Below are 22291 nucleotides of genomic sequence, written 5' to 3'. Positions count from 1 at the left end.
AACATCACTAGTAAAAATCTTCTAAAACAAATGTTAAAATTCTTAAGGTGATGGATATCAACTTCTACATCAACTCTGTCTTCTATCGCTCTGCCTAATTCTTCTAGGATAGAGAGCTACGCCTAGACAAATTTTACTTGAAAAGAAAACTTTCACTTTGACGGGCCCGTTTCAGACCCCAAACGATAAAATACGTGTTTGATTGCTAGGGGCACCGCCCCCTGAAGGGCGTGGCATCATATTGTAAATCTTGAAAAACTGCTCGATTAAAAAAAAAAGAAAAAAGATCATCTTAATCGGACATTATATAACCAAGTTATGTCCTCCAAAAATTTGCTTTGCGACTAGGCTTTCCGATATGGCGGATTTTGCTTCTGGACCCTATTCAGTCCTACTCGTAGTGGCCAGAGTAGTTCACATCGATCTAGAGATTCTTCTAAAACATGCTCTGAAAGTAAATGATCACTGCACAGAAGATTTTGCAACAAGTAATCACTATCTATTTGCCAAGGGAAAAACTTGTTCACTTGACGGGTAGCAACAAATTCGCCTATCATCTATCTGCGCCTACCACGCCCTTGCATTCTTTCACCAAACACTCTTCTAGAATATTATCTATGTTATTAATCTTTTTATCATACTATTCTCCATCATGTAATAATATCACACATGTGAGTTGGGTTTTGGCGAATTAGCATATTTAATCTCTACTTGAAACTTGCATGTTCTAGCAGAAAACATAATTGGCTGTATGCTGAGGAAGTGGCCTCTATACTATGATCTTGGCCTCCTCTCCATCCCTTCTCAAGGTCCTGGGGCTGAAGGGGTCTGGTTTGCCACTCCCGCAGGTGCATCTTGAAGGAAACTAAAGATGCGTTCCATCTGGAGAAAGGATGATGCAAATTTTCTAAGATAAAACCTGTCTCATTCTTTCATTAATCTCAAAAAGCTAAAGTCACCAAACACTCTTTTAGAAGATAATCTATGTTATTATTAGAGAATCAAGTATGCAAATCCAAACATCTAGATACTTATTGTAGGTCTTGGTTGAGTGATATGAAGAAATGGGGTCCTCACTATTAAGGCTTTAAAACCAGGTGAAGAAGAAGATAGGATCGGGTTGACTAAATTCGAAAGCTTTTTGATCTATAGATGCTTCCTGCCTAGAAGTTCTTGGATGGTCGAGCATGCCATAAAAGGATTACCAATACCTCCATAGATTCTTACTTACCTTCTAACCCCCTAGTGTGGGGAATTTTCATTTCTCCTATGATCTACATGTTTATTTTTAAGCCTTTTAAATGGATTCGCAAGCAAACCTTGAACCAAGAACCTAAACATGCCTTCCATTTACATTCAAAATATTTTATGTTTTAAAATTATCATGTTCTCATTAGGAGCTCTTGAATGTCATCTGAATGAGAAGACCTTTTCATTTAAGGAAAATGAATGACTACAAGATCATTTGAGAAAGACCAAGCATGATAAACACTAGAGCAAGAGACAAATACTAAATGCTATATCAAAAATACATGACTAAGAGCCCCCTGATACATGACCATATATGGTTTTGTTATTGTGATAGCCCAATGAAGTCCTCTTCATCCTTTTATGTTAAATAAAATAGCTAAACAAACAATGACCCTTTGGACAATAACTACCAGTAAATTTCTTCAAGAACCATCTCTCATTGGACAATGAATTTGTACAAGAGCGATATAGAAGCTCTTGCATGACTTCCCATATGAATGACAAGTGGTCGGTTATGATTTCTTCAAAATATCATGCATTAGTATGTAACCACCTAATCTCAATTGATGCAATATTAAGACTAATTTATTATAATTAGTTGATATTGACTTTTTTAAAATGAAAAGAATAGAATATATGCCATTCACTAGACATGCAATGCCATTCAAAAACAATGTCCAAGTCACATAGAAAACTACAACTTGAGGCTATTTTTCTAATCTGTATCTAACTTGGCCCAATTTTCTTTGCCACCATTAAAACAACTCATGAGGGAAGACCAGTACAGCTCAATCAAATTGGTTAGATGAGAAATGAACAACGCGACCTCAGCTGTATACCAGTGGCTAAATTTGAGCTCATCAACATGACAACCCGACCGTCGTCTCCTAGCGTGGTGCATGTTAATCATGCTGGCCTAATTCAATCCAACTTTATCCGCATCGAGTTTGGCTGTACATCTCACAAAATTAGGCCTATTAGGTTTGGCCGACTTAGGGATTCGTTGGATAATCTTGTAGATATATCCTATAGGAATCAGGCTGTTGGCCTATCCAGCTCGGCATTTTCTACTAGTCTACCAAAGTTTTGATATTAATTAGATAGTGGTATTGGAAATAGCAATTGATATTAGATACCTATTTTTCATATATATAGCTAATAGATTACCTCTAAAAAAATGACCAAAATTGAGAGAGTGTCACTATAATTTTTCCATAAAAGTATGTACAAATATGAAATTGCATAGACTCAAGAGATGCACTTGAAAGTATTTGGTGCCAAATACTTTTTATTCAAAAATAATGAATGATCATTCAGAATGAAAATTAGCATATTATTACATCCAAAGAAAAGAAAATCAGCATATTATTGATCATGATCTAAAATATATAAAATATTTGAAAACTAATTTTTTATTTGGATCTGTCTTGCCCATACATCAAGCTGGCCCAAAAAGAAAAGAATAGTAGCAATTTATGGCATGAATTATATAATTTATACTTTCAAATCACCAATTTCGATTTAAATATTCTAAATATATTTATATAATAAATTTCATCTAATTTAAATATTTCTAAACTATAGATCAAACTGAAAAATAATATTATATTGTCAAATAGAAAAATACTCATCTTTGGTTTGCAATCAATATAAATATCATAGATCCTGCCTGTATGTATATACGCATGCATATGCATGCATAAGCTAAAATTGCTATTTCAAAAAAGCTTAAAAGGTTTATATTGAACCTAACTGTATTTATTTTGGAACCATCAATAATAATGCTAAATCTTTACCTTAACTATAGATTTATTGGCGAAATTATGTACCGATATGCACCATAAGATCATCTTCAAAATTTGTGCATGCCTGGATGACCACCGACTGGTTGACTCTGGCTTGGTCAAGCGCGGGTCAAATTTGCAACTCGCATTTAAACTCCTTACCGACTCTTTACAAAAATAATAAAATATTCAAGACCTTATACCGTTTCCGCGGCTCACAACGTTCAACGGTCAAAATTCAAAGCTTCGGCCTCTGCTCCATCCTTTGAACCCTTCCGCGTTTACAACGCTATTTGAGACTTCTCCCGGTTCCCATTCTCCTCCAAAGTCTAAATCCTCTCTCGCACATATACAAATACCCCTTTGCTCTCTTCCTCCTCATCCTCATCCCAAGTCCGAGTCCTCTGAATCCATCTTGTTCCATTCTAGCTCCTTCATAGCCTCCCTTTCTCTTCTTCTCGCTGTCTTACCATGGCCACAACTTGGAGGGCCCTGAAACGCGGCCAGAAGATCCCCTTCGTCAAGAGGAGCCCCGTCGGGAATCCGTTCATGGAGCCATCGATCCCGACGCATTTCCGCTGCCCGATATCGCTGGACCTCATGAAGGATCCGGTGACCGTGTCCACCGGAATCACCTACGATCGACAGAGCATCGAGACATGGTTCGAGCATGGGAACCAGACATGCCCGGTCACCAACATGGTGCTAAAGAGCGAAGACCTCATTCCCAACCACTCGCTAAGGAGGATGATACAAGATTGGTGCGTCGCGAATCGCTCGTTAGGCGTGGAAAGAATACCCACGCCGAGGATCCCGGCGAGTCCGGCTCAGGTAGCGGAGCTGCTATCGGAGATCGCTTCAGCCAGCCGGCGGGGAGACCATGCCCGGTGCCGAGAGTTGGTGGGAAAGATCAAAGCTTTGGGGAGGGAGAGCGAGCGGAACCGGCGGTGCATCGTCTCGGGTGGTGCTGGCCGTGTCCTCTCTGCCTCTTTCAGCGAATTGGCTGCAGGATCTCTTGAGAGCTCAACCTCAGGAGTATTGGAGGAGATCCTGTCGGCGCTGGCTGCTTTCTCTCCACTTGATGAGGTGGCTCGCCGGCAGCTTGGATCACCGGAGTCTCTGAAATCCTTCGTCTCGATCTTAAATTCCAGAGATTTGGCAGGAAGGCTTAACGCTGTCTTGATGCTAAAAGAGCTCGTCTCTTCGTTCGATACCGACCGCATCAATGTCGTGGCAGAGACCGAAGGATTGATCGAAGCATTGGTCAAGCTCATCGAGAAGCCCATTTCACCTCAAACAACAAAGGCCTCTTTGGTGGTTACCTTCTATTTGCTTTCCTCGAGGGGCGAGAAGGCGGCCATGAAGTTTGTGGAGATGGGGTTGGTCTCCCTTCTTCTAGAGATCCTTGTTGATTCCGATAAGAGTATGTGCGAGAAGGCCCTTGCGGTCCTTGATGGAGTTCTTAAGTGCAAGAAAGCCAGAGATACAGCTTATGATCATTCACTGGCCATGCCCGTCTTGGTTAAGAAGATGTTTCGGGTTTCGGACATGGCCACCGAGTTTGCCGTCTCGGCCCTGTGGAAGCTCTGCCGGAGTTACAACCAGGAAAGAGGGGAGAGAGAAGGGGAAGGATGCTTGGTGGAGGCTCTGCAAGTGGGGGCATTTCAGAAGCTGCTGCTCCTACTGCAGGTGGGATGCACTGGTGCAACCAAAGGGAAGGCAAGCGAGCTGTTGAAGCTTTTGAATGGCTTCAGGGGAAGAGGGGAATGCATTGAAACTGTGGATTTGAAAGGACTAAAGAGACCCTTCTAATCTTTCACATGATTGATACAGGAGGAAAAGAGAGAACATGTAGACTTTTTAGATTTTGTGAATATTCAGTGGACAAAGATACACAGATTGTTTTGTTAGAGAATACAAATAAATCCATTGTTTCCTGCAAAGTAAAATGGTTTGTGATGTCTTTAAACAATGGTGCTATTGTAGTGATTCTACGATCTATGGCATATAGAACTAATAGCTTGCCTTGTTATAGCCATAGTCACAATTTCTGAATTACATGATAATTCAATCACTATTGATGGATTACTCAACAACATAATGATTCTAATCAAATTATTATCCAAATTTAATGATTAATATAAAGGTTACTAACATTAGTTTTCTTCTGATTGTTCTGATTTTTGATCATAAACTTTTATTATTATTATTATTATTATTATTATTATTATGACTGTTGCTGCTGTCGCTGTTTCTTGTACTGTTCGCATCCCACATGCACTTGTGCATGATCAAAATTACTTCTACCAAGGGTTTTTGTTTTAGTCGTATTAATAATTCTGAACTATTTCTAAAATTTTTCTCTTTCAGTCTAATCATTTTACCCATATATTATCTTTATCATTCAATGCCAATTAAGTGTCATAGATTAAACAGAATAGCACAAGGAAACAAACATATCAAATGTTAATTTGAATAGCCGGAAGAAAAGTAGTCCTTCTCCCTTCATTCTAATTCTTAATTTTCTGATGGCAATGGAGGCCAAAAATTGCTAAGCCTGGAGTAAAAGTTGTTACTTGAATATCTAGATTACCAAGACATTTGATTTCTGAACCAAATTTCAGATGCTGGAAAGTTGGATCCTAGCTGGGCTAATTACAGTTATCCTCATTATTCTGAAAAAACTATAGTTATCATCATCTTGGTCATTTTGTAATGATATCTAGCACTCGCCAACACAAGTTAAAATAAAACATGCAGTCCTAGTTATTGTCTGGGTGGATCTAAACTAATATTTTTGCAAGATCGCAGCAGATATGGCTTCCAGATCTTAGCTAATATTTTCTTGGCACTTTTTTCTTCTCTCTCTTATTATTATAGATTTTTTGGAAACTTATTAATATTAAAACCAACAAACAAATTGATATATAACTAGTCCAAAATATTTTTCTTTATATTTTCTTTCCTTGCTTCTTTTTCTGCTTTCAATTGAATTCCTCTGAGGTTATCCCCTTCACCTCCTTGTTATCATTTCATAAATTTAATCAAATTCTGGTTCTTCTACACCATGCTCCTTACAATGAAAAATGATAGCTACTCCTAATTTTGCACTATAATTTCTTGTATAACACCAGTCTCTTTCAGCATTCTGGTCGTCCTTGTACCTTTGCTAAGATAGTCGAAGTTTGAAACAATGTATGTGATTACAAATATATGACCAATTCAAATGTTGAACTTCTAACATGTTACATCTAAGCAAGTTTTACGTGGTCGGTTGGAACCACAGTAAGACAGCAAGCAGTGGTCAACGCGTTCGGTCGGTATTTGGCTTAGTCAGCACCACAAAGGACGGCGCCTGATTCCTTCCTCATTCAACAGCTAACTATGGACTGGGAACCAACTGAGTCAGGAGAGGACTTGTTCAACTCCAAGGGATTGCATCTGACGCCATTTGGTGTTCTTTTGCCCACGGATCCAGCTCAAGATTATTATCAGGTGGAAGGAATGCCCGGCTGGCTGACACTGCTGTGGCTGGACTCTGGAGTGAGGGATTAACAGCTGAAACTTGAAGACTGGCTGTCAAATTCCCTTGTTAAAAGGAGAATGGTTTGGAGTGCTTGCTGCATACAAGCAAACTCTGTATTTCTCTAATGTTTTAATGGAGGATAAGACGACTAGTTAATAACCGGTTTAACAACTAACCTCAATTAAGAAGGACCATGTGATGGAGAGATAGGTCCTACCATATGGGATTTATTGTCGGCGGAATTTACATCTAGAAATTACTGTTGCTAATTTGTATATTAATTTATATTTTCCAAAAGCAATATTATAAAAGAAAATATTATAAAGCAAAAACTTAAAAAAATTAAAAAGATCTTGCCTAGATCAAAGTGTATGAGGTGCATTTTCCTAAGAACATGATTCACCTCTACATTCGGGTTCCTGCTCAAAGTCCGATTTCCATTTAAGCAAGAGGTCTTATTTTCACATATCCGATGTGGGACTAAAAAAAATAGAAGGTATTTTAAAATATTTAAACCAACTAAAATTTTAAGGGATAATGTTGGTTTATTTTTAAAATTTAAATCTTTTTTAAATTAAAACTCCAACAATTCTCTATAAAAGATTTAAATTTTTGAAAGTCAAAAAGTATGATGTTTGGGCAAGTTATACTATGCAATGGATGAGGTATTCCATGGCCTTGAACTTCACTTAATATTGATTGTATTTATCTGAAGGAACTGTAGTGGATTATATCTTGAACTTCTGCCGAGCTTTTACTCATCGGATTTCATATTTTTTACTTTTAAAAATAAAAATAGGAAAAAACTGGTACCAAATTGGGTTTATGCAAAATTTATTACCATAAAAGTAGAAGATTGGTTTTAAGTAGGAACAAAGGAGTATGACCAATTATCCAGTTGAGAAAAGGGTCAGGGTATTTTGCATAAATTATAAAGATATATATATTACTTTATATAAATTAAATATTTAAAATATTTATTGCATTTATGGATTTGTTTGTTAAAAAAAATTTCGGATATTGGAAATAACATGGTCCTAATATTCAATAATGATAATATTTCTTAAATTTCAAAAATATTAGAATAAGTATTTATTTTAAACAAAAAAAATCTCATGCACTTGTAATGCAGATGAGGGGGAGCATGAATTATGTGATCGTCCATCAAGTACAAGTGATTTATTTCAAGAAGGGTTGTTTGATGAATAGTTATGATCAATCTTGAAAGTTTCCATTAGATATAATATTGTATTTATGTAAGAGGAAAAAGAAAAAATATGAACTTATCTAATCAAATATATTTTATAATTTATAACTAGATAAAATATTTTGTATTGTATATGAAATGATAAAAAAATCACTCTTCTCTTTCTTTATGGGCACATTCTGAAAGGTTGAAGAGGAGGATTTCGGGTACTTACATGTTGATCCTTTGCTTTATTAAATAATTGATCATCAACAATGTTCAAGACAATCTTGTGATAGGAATTGTGGTGGCAGAGTTGAATGCATCAATTAAATCACGATCTCTATGAGTTAATTGATCTTCTCCTTTAGATTGTGAAGACATCTAAAATCTATTCACATCATCATCTACCATGGAGATGGAAGCCATCCTCGTCTCCGTCCTTCGATTAATTTTGATAATTGGGAGCTCTTCTTCCCTGTTTTTTGTGTTTCCCATGAGTCTATAATCTCAAATTCCACAGATAGGAATATCCATACAAAATTGATCCATTCGGATAGAGTGGGAAGCAAGTCCTATCCGCTCATTGCAAAGCTTTTACAAAAAATAATATACAGTTAATAAAATTGTGAAAGTAGAGCGCTCTAACCATTCTTTTTCCATTATTGAATTATCGAACTTATTACAATTCCACTAATTTTTACTAGTGAGATTTAATTCCCCAAATCCTGCTTGAATTCTTCTTCTAGTTAAAAGAAATTAGAGGTTTCTTAAAAGAGTAACTAGTAGGAAAAATCACCTTGGAGCTAGAACTAGACTCATATATCAATTTTATCTATTATTACATCACCTAATCCCTCCTTGATTGGATGATATGACTAGGCTAAAGATTACTAGAAACATAAAATTTCGTTTGATCGGGTATTTTAGAGAAACGAAATCATCTAGAGCTTGATGCACTCATAGCTAGTCACTACATCTAGATCTTGAAATTACCCATTTTTTTAAAAAAAAAAACAAAGAACCACCAAAAGCGGACCAATATTTGAGTGTTATGCCTTGTGGAAGTTTTGATGCATGAATTGTTATCTAATATAGTGTATTTTGCTCTTGAATCCTGTCTATATCTGTTTGAAGTTGCCAAAATGCTCCAGAATAAGTTTGGTGATCCTTCTGGATCATCCCTCCCCTCCATAACCTCAAAGTCAATTTTATTGGCAACATGAATTCATCTACTCATTTGGATGGAGCAACGTACAAAAGTAAGGGGTATGTTAATGCCAGTAAACCCATACACTTGACATTTCAAGTATACTTTCTCATTCCATTTGCTAAGGGCTTGCAGCCATTGTTCTTTTTGTGTTTTCATTTATGTACATATTAGTAAAATTATCACATGGAGCTTCATGTTGAAAAAAACATCCTTACAAATTTTTTTCTATCCCTTGCTTTTATCTTTACTAATTTTTGAAGGCAATAAAATTTTGCTTCCAAAAGTGCTAAATATTTTACAATTGACTTTAATAAAAAAAACAGAAGAGTTTCATGGTGCATCTCATCTAGTTCATTGTTCTCCTTGGATTTTTCACATAACTAGAAAACATAAGAATTACCAAAAAGGACCAAAGTTAACTCTAGGTAGCTATTTCGGTCAGCTTGGATTTGGGATGGGCACAACCAACATCCAATTTATAATTAAATGAGGTCAAAAATTGAATCCATACCTAAGCCAATTCTCTTCCGGCTGGATCTTGATCGGACTTGATATTAATTTCATAACCAAACATGGTAAACATATATTAGTTGCTTATCTAATTATAACACAAACATATTATGTAATAAAATAATAGCAAGCAACATGTTAACATTATAATAAAAAAAAATATTCTATATAAGATTTGATTGATAACTGCACATAATTATAATCAACAATTTAAATTATTAACAAATTATATTATAGAAAGAAGACTTTTTTCTCATATCCAAGGAAGGTTTTGAAATATGTAATATCACTAATTTTGAATCAATTTTGTTCAATTTCACTGGGAATATAAGAATCCAAATCAGAAATAGGTCATGTTTCTAAATCCAGGCCTAATCCAAATAATTTCAATTCAAATTGGACCAAATTATTTCAGATTGGTTTCGGATTGGAATTGAGTCAATTCAATTGACATCCAGCCCTAAATGTGACTCGATGACAGACATATATGTTGCATCAATGTTGGCACAATAACCAATAGTCAACATCAACCACTTCCTGACATGTTAAGTTGTGCATGTTCACTTGCATAGCTGAAGCTTTCCCCTAGCTCCAACCAGGAACCCAATCAGGTTGCTTACCAGCTGGCTAACCACAGTTCAGAAAATGAAGGCAGATTAGAGGGACAATTGAGTTATCTGAGGCTACTTCAGCATATTAGATGGCTAATTCTCTTTGCTGCTTCTATTTTATAGTTATCTGATCACCTATTTATTAGATGCCAGTTTGTATGTGATAAGCATTTTTCCTTTCATTGCAGCTTCTATAACTATCTAAATATACATTCAAGCGATCTAATCAAGAGTAGCGAGAATTTTTTTTTTATAACCCCCTTTAACTCAAATCTCTTATAGTAAAATAAGTAAGAATATTAAGATATTATAAAATAAGGTTCTTAGCCCTTTCATTAGTGATATTTGAAAAAAAGGTTCTTAGCCCTTTCATTAATGTTAATAATAAAACTATGTTGAAATGCTTCTATTTATACTAATGAGATTCATGTCTCCTAAATCCAAGATGAATTCCTTTTCTAGTCAAAAGAGGATAAAATTTTCTGAAATAATAACCTGACTAATTAAAAAATCATGTTAAGAATAAAATCATCCTAGAACTGGATCTCGAGTTCAACATTAATTTTGCTTTTTTCTTTCACATTGCTTAGTTCCTCCGAGATTGGAAGGTATGCCAGATCAAAATGTTATCCAAAATAGAAACATTGATATCCCTTTTAGAGATCTATATATCATGAAAACTCTACATCAACAGTATGCAATGAACTCCTTGGGGCGATCACTCGAAAAATTACCCATTTGAAGAAGAAAGTACCTTAATTGGATGTCAAATGGGAAAGCCACGGTCCTCAGAAGTTCATGTTTGCAATTCAATCTTGTATTTGGTGGAGCTTGCTTCCAAACCTTGCCTAGACCAGCCCAATATGGCTGAACTGGTCCAAAACATGTTCGATGATCTTCTTGGATCACCAGGCATTATGTTCATCAATTATCCCTAAATGAGGTTCAACCACAACTTGCGTGGGCCATACCAAGAGCTGGTAGAGAGTAGAGACTTCTCTTTTTTCAGTCCAATGCTTTCAATATGTAACAATATGCTTTTAAGCTGAATACTCAATGACTTCCCTTTCTTCTCACCATTACCACTTCCAAAGAAGCCAATAATAAATTCCCAGTGCTGCTATTCTCTTCATCAGGAAACCCCTCTGCACATCACCCTGCCACTTGAATAACCCAATGAGGTGAACCACATGCTACTTCTGATAGCAGAGGCACCATTCCACACATCCCTAATGTGATATTTGAGGCATCATGCTTGTTTTAGAATTGATGTAGCTTCCTTAGTTGTGTGTGCATCACATGCAGATCGCTGCTTTTGCCAGAGAAGTTGTGACACATTATATAGTACAGTAGAACAAGGGTGTAGATAAAAGGTGTTTTAGTATGAAGACACTTTGATGGCTTGAAATTTGTTTTGACGAGATCCCATAAATGGAGCTCTGTCTCAAAAGAAAATGGTTAAACTTGCTTTCAAGAGCACAGATAGAGAAGTTCATTCATTACCAAAGTTTCGAGCAGGATGTAAAGAAAGATAAATCAACAAAAGAAAAAGAAAGTTTTGATTATAGCAAGTAAAATATGTATCTAACTATAGGGGGTAAAATGTCAGGTGTGCATATGACCAGCTGTTGTGATGCAAACAGTAAGTCCTAAATGCATGTCCACCCCTCATTAAACTTATCCACCTAATGCTTCAGCAAAGGCCCTGTCCGAAGTGCTAGTCCCACCTGTTAATGATCAGTCTAAAAACATTCATCAAAGGAAGATGCAGATATATGTTAAGATATTTCATAGTTTGTCTCAATCACGTCGATGATGAAAAAAAAAAGAGTAGTGACTTTTCCTCATCAATATATAGATCAAGCTATATTATCAAAAAAATGTTAAAAATATATTTACCAAACTTCAAACAAATACCTGAACACATGCAGGAAATGATATTTACCAAACAATGCGGTGGAATCATTTGGATATCAACAAACCGAAATCATGAAGTAGGAAACCACAGTTTTTTAAAGTAAAGCTTTTTTTCCATTAACTAAACTTGCAAAAAGAAAAATAAGAAAAGGAATCAAGCTTATTAAGGAGTAAAAACTAAAAGGTAAAACTAAGATCAGAGACTGTATAAAGGAAAAGAAGAAACGAGACTTCCAAACTCAAGCTAGGATAGGAAATGAACAAGCCACACAACAGGCTTTTCAACTACATCCTCTTTTATTAAACTATCTTGCATTTGCTGAGGTTAAGGTTCCTGCAAAGCTACTCTGGGAGTTCTCAGAACTAGGAATATATGGCAATGGCATGGTGCCATCCATTTGGCTACTTTCTGTGGATTCCTGCCACTTCTTAAGCACCTCTGGTAATGGAGTTTCAAGGTCGATTCCATAACCATCATCAGAGTAAGCATCGGTTGGCTTCCAGATTTCAGCAAGCGAGGACAGGACATTGACAGCATATGCCATGTCAGGCCTCTGATAGGGTTCTCTCATAGTGCAGTGGCCAGCCAAGTTAGCAACTGTCTTTATGCTCTCCAAGGTCTCCTCGTCAAGAATGATATTTGGGTCAATGGCCTTCTGGAAGGCATCTTTGTTGAGGTGCATCCTCCGGAACCAAGTCGCCAAATGCATGCTCTCCTCTGGCTGGGTAGTGACAATTGCTTTCCTACTCGTGATCAGCTCCATGAGTATCACTCCGAAGCTAAAAACATCAGCTTTGGTGGTTACACGCCCCATCACTGATCAGAAGATGAGACCGTCAATTGGCATTGCGACTCACATTAAACAAATTTTCACATTTGAAAAAATAAAATAAAATATATATATATATATAGAAGCAAGAATAGTGAGGAAACTTTTCAAAATTTGGTTTAGACACCTAATCCATTCATGAATTAAACCTATAAACCAATATTACAGGCCACAACTTCAAACCGGTCAAGTTAATTTATGGTTTAGGATGAAAAACGTAAGAGCTGGTTGTTATTAACTATTAAAACTCGAAGGCAAGAATGCATAAGCAACAAAATCAATTGAGATGGAAGATTACATAAAAGTTACATGATTCAGAACTTCAAGTCACTTTTATCCTACGATGGCATAGTTGTTTAGTCCATTTTTCACAGTCAACCATTGCTCTAGGAAGAACTATGCCATAAACAGATAGATAGAACACTCAAGCATCGTCATTTCATTCATACACACAATCTGAGACATACACTTTCTCACAGCAAGTATGTTACATAATCAGATACAACTGCAAGCTGTGCACAAAATACAAAAGAAAAATGAAGATGTATCTTCTATGGTCAAAACCAAATGAACTAGATTCATATCTGTAACAATTTATCAAATTCTCATACCTTTCCTAGTTTTTTGTTCACTTTGCAGACATATTCATCAGTTGGTGATTTACTGTCATAATAGCGTAATAATTTCTAAATGTCGAAGATGTTATCACTGTAAAAAGATTTTTCCTTCAAATTGGGTTGCCCTGTATCTCCACCCTAAGGAACATAGTCATGAACAGGACACAATTGTTTAAACTGAACTTAAAACAATATGCAGTTGCTTGTTGATGCACTTGAGATGGGATTACAACAACAATATGGGTTGATAATATATTGTCGATATCATTGATCAAATAAACAAACCTTCAACTTTAATAAGCATTTCACTTCAACAAATCATCCATTAGAGGTGCAGGGCACGTAAGAATGTTCCTCTGCAACATGCATCAATGTGGTACTAAGCAAATAGTAAACCATTTTCTAAAAGCTGAATGGAAGGTCGAAACACCAAAATTAACATAATTGTCTTTAATGGAGAATTAAGATACTTCTATTCAATCATTAAGCACCAAAAAAAATAAGATATAAACAAGTAGTACAATGAAAACATACCTGCATACTCTGGTGCAAGGTACCCAAAAGTTCCCGCAAGCCTTGTTTCAATGGAACGGTTATCTTCCGGTGCAAGTCGAACTAACCCAAAATCAGCAACCTTAGCTCTCATATTATCTCCAAGCAGAATGTTGGAGGGCTTCAAATCCCTGTGTATGAAGGTCTGATTAGCCAGACTGTGTAGATACTCAACACCGCGTGCAACATCCAAAGCAATGGTCAATCTCTTTTTCCATTCCAACGGCTTCAATTCCAATTCCATCCAATCAAAAAGATGGTGACTGAGCGTACCCTGAGGCATGTGCTCATAAACCAAAATCCTCTCGTTTTCTTCCAAGCAGTAGCCAAGAAGGGAGACCAGATTCCGATGCCGGACCTTGGTAAGGACCGAAATTTCTGACTTGAACTCATTCAGACCCTTCGACCCCATCACTCCAGTCTCCATTCGCTTCACTGCGATCATGGAGCCATCATGGAGCTCCCCCTTATAGACTGTCCCGAACCCTCCACGACCTAAGATATTAACCTCACTGAAGTTGTTTGTAACCTCCCTTAGTAATTGTATTGAAACAACCATGCTCCCTGGCTCAGCTATAATCAGTCCACTGTCGACCTTCGACAACTGGGTATCGGAACCGGAATGCTTTAGGTCTATCACCATATCATTAGTCTTCTGAACTTTAATGTGCTTCTTTCTCTTCCAACACCAAAATCCTAAAAACCCGATGAAGAGAGCACCACATACTGCGGCAACGATGGAGCCCATGATAACTCCTGTGGACTTCTTTCTTCCACCATCACCAGAATTCCCAGAATTTGGAGAATTCGTACCTGGAGTGCCACCATTCCCAGTATCCTTTCCGATATTCGGGTTCCCATCCGTGTTCACCGAAACATTTCCACCAAAACTTGGAACCTTCCCCCACAGGGCATTATTAGAAACATCCAATAACTGGAGATACTTCAAATTGGTAAGCTCCGATGGAATAGTGCCGGTTAGATTATTACCGGAGAGAATCAGCTTCTGCAGCTTAGGCAGCAACTGAAAATCCGGCGAGATCGTACCGTTGAAAGCCAATTTCTGCAATACGACGGAGGTGATGTTACCACTCGGATCGCACGTAATGCCCGTAAAACCATTGCACGGATCATTCCCTTTCCACTGGTTGGCCAGGTACGTTGGATAGTAAAAGGACTTGGCAATGGAGAGCAAAACATTCACCCGGGGATCGCAGGCGGTGCCGTTCGTGAGGCAGAATCTCTCAGTATCTGCATCCAGTTCCACCTCCACCGTATTGGGGAAGACAGGCACCTGCCCTTGAAGAAGATTATTGGTCAAGACGACTCTCTTAAGAGATTTGAGCGAAGTCAGCGAGCTCGGCACGGGGCCGGTGAGCTGGTTGTCCCGGAGATCCAAATCATAGAGGTTTTCGAGGCGGGAGAGATCGGGAATCGGGCCGGAGAAGGAATTGGACATAAGATAGAGCAGCTTGAGATTTGTCATGTTCTGGATGACATCGATGCGGCCCGAGAGGCCGCTTCCCTTCTGGTTGTTGAGCCACAGGGAGTTGAGCGGGGAGGCGCCGAAGCTCGACGGAATCGGGCCTGTGAGGTTATTGCCGGCGAGGGCCAGGTGGTAAAAACTCGGGAAGCCGGTGCCGAGGAAGTCCGGTATGGTGCCGGTGAGGTTGACGCCGTTGGCGGAGAAGTTGACAAGGCCGGAGGCGGTGCGGAGTGATGATGGGATCGTCCAGGAGGCGAGGGGGTTGGTGTCGAGGTAGACGTTGGTGAGGGAGTTGAGGCCGGAGAAGAAGTCTTCCGGGATGGAGGAGAAGCTATTGTTGGCCAGGAAGAGGGTGGTAAGAGCGCCGAGGCCGGCGAGCGAGGGGAGAGGACCGGACAGTTTGTTGATCATGAGCTCGAGGCGGGTGAGGGCGGAGAGGTTGCGGACGTCCGGCGGGAGGGAGCCGGAGATGCCACTGTTGCTGACTAGGACGCCGGTGACGCGGCCGCTGGTGCAGCGGACGCCGCCCCAGCTGGTGCAGGGGTCGGAGGAGGCCGACCAGTTGAGCTTTCCGGACGGATCAAGAGCCTTGGCGAGGGTCCGCATTGTGGCCGCGTCGCCGGCGTCGGTTTGGGCCGCCGCCAAGCGGCCGGCGGAGAGGAGGACGGCGGCGATGAGAACGATTAGAACGGAGGGGTGGTTGTGGTGCTGGTGGCGGCGGAGAAAGTGAGGCTGCACCTCCATCGTAGGAAGGAGGAAGGGAGGTGACGGGAACGGAGATGGATTTGGGAGGGGAGGGGAATTTAGGGTTTCGAATGCGATCGACGGACAGAGCCGAGGAGACCTTCGGGAATTCGGAGGGGAGGGGTTTAAGGAAAGGAAGGTGGCAAGGCCGCAGCGAGCGTGTCCTATTCTGGTAATTATTTCGACGTTCCTTTTGCCTTATATATCTCATACCTTCTACTGTATCACCATTCAATGAATTAAAAAAGGGGCAGGATATGCATGTCAATATACTTACCTTTCATGATAAGAAAGCTATTTTGACGCTTGGGATTTGACTTGGAGACGCTTTGACGTTTGGTACATGGTTCATAGAAATCCTATAAGCAACTCCCCGCAGTATTACTCATTTGATTTTGTTATATTTGAATACTCTTTTTTAAATAAATTTATAAGGAAATTTTAAGGAAAGGGAAAATGACAGGGCAAATCAATTGGTTATTTGCAAAGATTTCATGATTTGTCAACCGGATTATATTGTCATAAATATTTTTAACATAAAGGGCTATAATTTAGTGTATAGAAAAAAAAAAAAGCTAGGGCTATAAATTTGTCCCCGGTCTACCTCTCCTAGGATCCAATTGCTAAAAGCCATAATAAGATAACGATCTTTTCTTTCATATGCTTGGCATCAAAATTACTTATAAAAAAATATTTATGTGGACAACAAGTACATACTAAATATTTGCAAACTATTTTAGAGTGCATTTATGGAAGTTTGAAATATCACGATGATTTTTTTGTGAGTTGAAGTTGTCGATTTTATAGATTAAAATGTTTTTATCATAGATACCACCGAACATTTCTTTTAAAACTTTTAGGCTCAAAAACTAGTGAGAAGGAATTTGAACAAAATTTCTTGATTTCAATGAATCTTCATCTCACTAACTTACCTTTCTCCCCTTCAATTTAGCTTCAAATTGGTAAATACCTTGCCTTTATTTAATCAATTGCATACTTGATCGAACCAAATTGCACTCAACTGCATCAATAGAGTGGTTTCCCCTAACTGGGATGCACATCACCATCTTCCAATTTAATTCTCTTATTATGCTTCATTCTAAACACAATTCATCTGCTCTCCAACATAATACCAATCCCAATTGATCAATTTTGGGTTCAATTAAGCACAATTTCGCTAACTCTGCTAATTTCACTTGAATTGGTTTGTCTAATTCAGTTCATTTAGGTTAGTTCACTAACCCAAGCCAATTTTTCTCTATTTGACCTCCAATATCACCTCTTCATGATGTCAATTAATCTAGCTATTTCTAGAATTATAGCAAATAAGCTCAAATTGAACTCAAATTCAAATTGTGGCCTCTCCAAATAGCCTAGTATTCTTGTTTAAATTTTATAATTTTTTTGACATTTGTATCACCAACAATTAAAATCATCCAAAAATAGCCAATGGTGCTACAGAGAAATGTATAAAATACTGAAAGCAACCTCAGTCCATGTATACATATGATCCAAGATTAACTCTTTGAGAGTAAGTTTATTCTGTAAGATAAAAGAATGGTGCACAAGAAAAAGGATAGTTCTATAATCAAAAGCAAATGGAGCATATTCGTATTTGCAACAATTTACAAATTTTATACCAGCCTAAAATATACAATCGTTGTAGTATAATGGTTTCTACATATTCAAGATGTTACCACTATTATATGATTTTTTTCTTGGAAGTGTGCTACCATGTCGCCACCCTTTCCATCTAGTTCCGAGATTTTGATCCCTAGAAAATTCAATTTTTCAAGGCAGAGGATGGATCATCAAGCTAGCCTTGGCAAGGTCAGGATGAGTGCACCACCATTGGCCTAATCGAAAAGATATAGGTCGAAAGGAGGATAGTATAGAACAAATCTACATACATTGATTTTCAAAAACTTTTATCACTGTCATACCATCGTTCAAAAGAGATAGAAATGAATAGGGGTGCAAGGCAAGGGTGTTGCATTGAGCTACAATAGATAATCTAGGTTATGCCTAGAATAAAAGACTAAGCTAAAGATAAAGATAAAATAAATTGATTGGACTTATTGTCAAAAAAAATTTTATACAGTATAATTATACTTATTATACTAATACATAAGAGCTACTCTCAAATATAATAATTGTCTACTCCAACAGTTGCTTTCCATATTCTAGTAATTTCTACCAACTATCTTCTTACCATGTATGCATACAAGCACGATCATTCTGTAACTACTAGACCAATAGTAATGCTATATCAGTGTTTAACTTATCCTTACATAGCATATGTTGGCTATCTCTCTTATTCAACCTACAATATAATCCTCTATTCTTAGAAATCTAGGATCGGTGTGATCGTCTCGGTCTTCTATTGGCCATCTTTCATGGTCAGGACTTGATCTTTCGATTTGCTTATCCTCATAATTATGACTATATTCTATCATTCTGCCTAGGTTTTTTCCTTTCCATAATTTTCATAGCCGAACTTTATCTAGACTTAGCAAAAGTTACATGATTCTCACCTGCTTTCATTCGATTGAACTTAATATGCATGGCACTTGCTTAGGAACATAAGCTAGATTATTGAGATGAGGTATAAACACATGTATTACCAATCCAAGGTACACATTACCAAACAAGACTCCATTATTTATACTAAGCCTAAAATAATAAATATTTGTTGGTTGATGTACTTTGAATATGTCTCAACAACATTTTGGATTGATAATTATTGTTAGTATCAAGGAGAGAATAAACAAAACTTCCAACTTTAATAAATACTTCACCATAACAAACCATCTATTTGTTGTTGCTTTCTATCCCATTCAGAGTGAGCCTACACATGTGCATAGGAGAAGATCCAATCAAATTTCTCTATCTAGCTTCCCTCATCACCCTTAGATCAAAATCTCTCCCTTAATGCTAGCCCTCTCTTCTTTCTTTTAATCCCAGCCTTACAAAAAATAGAATCACACAAATACACCCTCCTCAAATATCTATCATCTACATCTTCAATCCTCACTTCATATTCTCTAGCCAATAGAATCTTGCCATCTTAAATTCATCATAACCCTTAAACACTTAAGGATTGAATCTTAGCCCTTCAACTAATCTCTTCCCACTCTAGACAATCCTAGCCCTCCTAAAGAATAATCTTCTGTCATCTCAACCCACATTTATGCCATCTCACCAATCTCCCTTCAAACTTTTTAGCTAATAAGATTAAGTCACTTAATCTTTGATCCAATTAGAGAGAAGAAAGAATTTTTGTCAACCCACTGAGCTTAAATCTCTCAAAAAAAATTAAAAAATATAAAAAATTGACGAAAGTAGAGTTTATGTTACCTTTTCTTTTATTGATCAATTGATGAATCAAAAATGAGGTACATGGCCTCTATTTACAATAGTAGTATGGTCCACTCTTACACAATTTAGATCAGATTTTTCTTCTAGTTCAAATAAAACTAACTTTTCAAATATAAATATGAGTAGTAGAAATAAATATTAAAAAAAACTAAAATCTAATAGAAAGTAAATCTCGACTCCTACATTAACTTTTTCTATTGTTGCTCTGACCAATTTCTCTTGAATTGGAAGATACACTTAAAGACTTTCCTACAAATAGAATTTTTTTAAAAAAGAAATATTTATTTTGGCCGACTCGTTTTGAAGCCCAAATCATAGAATTTCAGCTCATCTCAATTGTTTTTAGATGTTGGTACTATGCCATAGATCTCGAAAGGTTATCCAATGTGAAAAAAAAATATCTTAATCAGATATCATATGACTAAGTTATGCCTCTGAAATTTTGGCATACAATTCAACTTTCCGATATGATGAATCTTCCTCCAAAATTCTGTCCAACCCTACCTATAGTAGCCAAAGTAAACCATATCAAATTTGATGAATCTCCTAGATTAGGACTCCTCATATTTAGGAGACTTAGATTCTGCTAAATCAAAATTGTAGGTGGGATAATGCTTACTTTCCTACCTCACAACTAAACTATTTAGTTTTACTTGAGGATGGTTTTTGGCCTTGCTTTTCTTTGTTAGATTGTAAATTCTCATCCCCAGATGTAAGAGACAATTTCACTATAGGACCTGCTAGTGTTTATGTTGAAGGCATCACCAATCGAGATATGATCTCATAGTAGGCAATTTTCTCTTCTAAATGTATGCAACATCTCTTTATTTCATCATCCTTTGAAGTAGAACTAAGAGCTAGATTTGTCTTTATCCTTCAACATACTTCAAGCATTGATATCCATTCTCCCATCTACAATTGCTCGTGCATCTAGACTACAAACTAAGACTTCCATAGATGTAAAGGACCGAGGCTCTAATACTAGTTTAATTTGATTAGAAACAAGAAAGAATTCTATCAACATACTCAACTCAAATCTCGCAAAAAAAATAATAAAAAAATAAAAAATTCATGAAAAGAGAGTTTAGATGCTCTTTTTTTATTGATTAATTGATGATTCAATTAATAAATCAAAATTTAGGTACAATTAATAATAGTAGTAAGGTCTATCGTCGTACAATTCGAATCGGATTCTTGTCTTAGTTCAAATAGAACTAACTTTCTAAAAATAAATATGACTAGTAAAAATAAACATAAAAAAACTAAAATTCTACAAGAGGTATATCTCGACTCCTATATCAACTTTGCCTTCTATTACTCTACCTAATTCTTCTCGAGTTAGGAGATATGCTCGATCAAGATCTTTTCTAAAAAAAAAAATTTTGGTTTAACAAACCCATTTCGAGACTCAGATGATGGAATTTCAACCCATTTTAATCTCTTTTAGAGATTGGTGCTGCATCGTAGATCATGAAAAGTTATTCAATAAAAAAAAGAAAACCTCAATTGGGCATCTTATGACTATGTTATATCCTTCAAAATTTTAATACGCGATTTGGCTTTCTGATATGGTGGATCTTACTCCTAAAATCTGTCCAGCCCTATCCGTAGTAGTTAAAATGGTCCACATCGAGTCTGGTGATTCTCTTATATCATTTCTTTACTACTAGCCTTAGGTTCCTAGACTTAAGATTTAGGACAGCCTTACCTCTCATCTAATCCTAACCCTACGATCCCTCATCTCTCCCTATAAATACCTCCTTCTCTATTCCAAAATTCAGATAAGAAATCATAGAAAAAATCTCTTAGGATTAGGTTAGAATTTGAGAAGTCATAGGAAAACTTTTACCTCTCCTAATCTTTGCCATCTATCTCCCCACTTTCTTTCTTCCCTAGGGGTGCACTTATAATCATTTCCCATCATTAAACTAGATCCTTACGTATAAATCTTACATAGTTATTTAAATATCTAGCAATTTACAAGATGGCTACTCCAAACAAATCCTAGATCGTAGGAGAAGCTTTGAATAGCTAAATCAAATAATGCTTCAAATAAGTGGACAATCATAGCTATCCACTTGCCTCATAACGATAACTCAGACATTATGCTTGTCTCTAGAGTTACAAATGGGTCGAGTCCCCAATTTGGCCCTGACCCGATCTGTATTTGAATACTCATGGGTTGGGTCGAGTTCAAAAGTTTGACCAGACTAAGTATGGATCTTGTCTTTTTCAACCTGATTCGAACTCGAACTCAATTCCACCTGATCCAAATATTTTTTCTAATGCATCAAATGAATTCTTATTTAACTAATTTCCCTTTTTCATTTCAACAACCACATCTTCTCTCATTTATTCCCATTTAATTATACTTAAACATTCAAATTTTATTATTTGCTTTGGTGATTTCTTATTTATAATGCTCCCAAGCATATCACTATATATTTTAAAAAAATCATAGTTCATAAACTTTAGAATGATTAATTACTTTGATAAAATTAAAAAATTTTGAATGAAAGTTCAAGTTTTAGTTGATTTTTTTATTTTATTTAAAATTTTAGTACTTTTATATTGAATTATTAGTTATTATATTTTAGTTATAAAAGAATAATTAGAAGTTTTGACTCAAACTGCAAACTTGATCCAACTCGGTATCACATGACTCTGAACATTTCAAGTTGGATGT

General features: G+C 36.9%; 2 protein-coding genes across 2 annotated transcripts; one reads left to right on the top strand and one right to left on the bottom strand.

Annotated features, from left to right (window-relative positions):
• The first annotated feature begins 3369 nt into the window (after positions 1-3369).
• Positions 3370-7415, top strand: LOC120111655 (ARM repeat superfamily protein). The gene has a single exon (XM_039129373.2). The coding sequence runs from the start codon at positions 3507-3509 to the stop codon at positions 4845-4847; it is 1341 nt and encodes a 446-aa protein (XP_038985301.1). The 5' UTR covers positions 3370-3506; the 3' UTR covers positions 4848-7415.
• A 4674-nt stretch (positions 7416-12089) lies between these two features.
• On the bottom strand, positions 12090-16395 carry LOC120111654 (receptor protein kinase TMK1-like). Its single transcript, XM_039129372.2, has 2 exons — positions 13980-16395; positions 12090-12815 (listed from the first exon to the last, which is right to left on the bottom strand). Exons 1-2 carry the CDS (start codon positions 16225-16227, stop codon positions 12304-12306), a joined length of 2760 nt encoding a protein of 919 aa, XP_038985300.1. The 5' UTR covers positions 16228-16395; the 3' UTR covers positions 12090-12303.
• Positions 16396-22291: the final 5896 nt, after the last annotated feature.

Source organism: Phoenix dactylifera, chromosome 5, assembly GCF_051530095.1.
Source record: "Phoenix dactylifera cultivar Ajwa chromosome 5, Ajwa_hap1_PhDact_Kaust_v1.1, whole genome shotgun sequence".
In the NCBI taxonomy this organism is placed as follows: Eukaryota; Viridiplantae; Streptophyta; class Magnoliopsida; order Arecales; family Arecaceae; genus Phoenix; species Phoenix dactylifera.
This window is presented reverse-complemented; position numbering and strand designations above follow the sequence as displayed.

Bases quoted from the DNA above. Each gene is read 5' to 3' on its own strand.
- LOC120111655 (XM_039129373.2), top strand. From the start codon at position 3,507: ATGGCCACAACTTGGAGGGCCCTGAAACGCGGCCAGAAGATCCCCTTC.
- LOC120111654 (XM_039129372.2), bottom strand. From the start codon at position 16,227: ATGGAGGTGCAGCCTCACTTTCTCCGCCGCCACCAGCACCACAACCAC. The intron at 12,816-13,979 runs GTATGTTTTCAT...TCTTCTGATCAG, and splicing joins CCTTGCACCAGAGTATGCAG to TGATGGGGCGTGTAACCACC.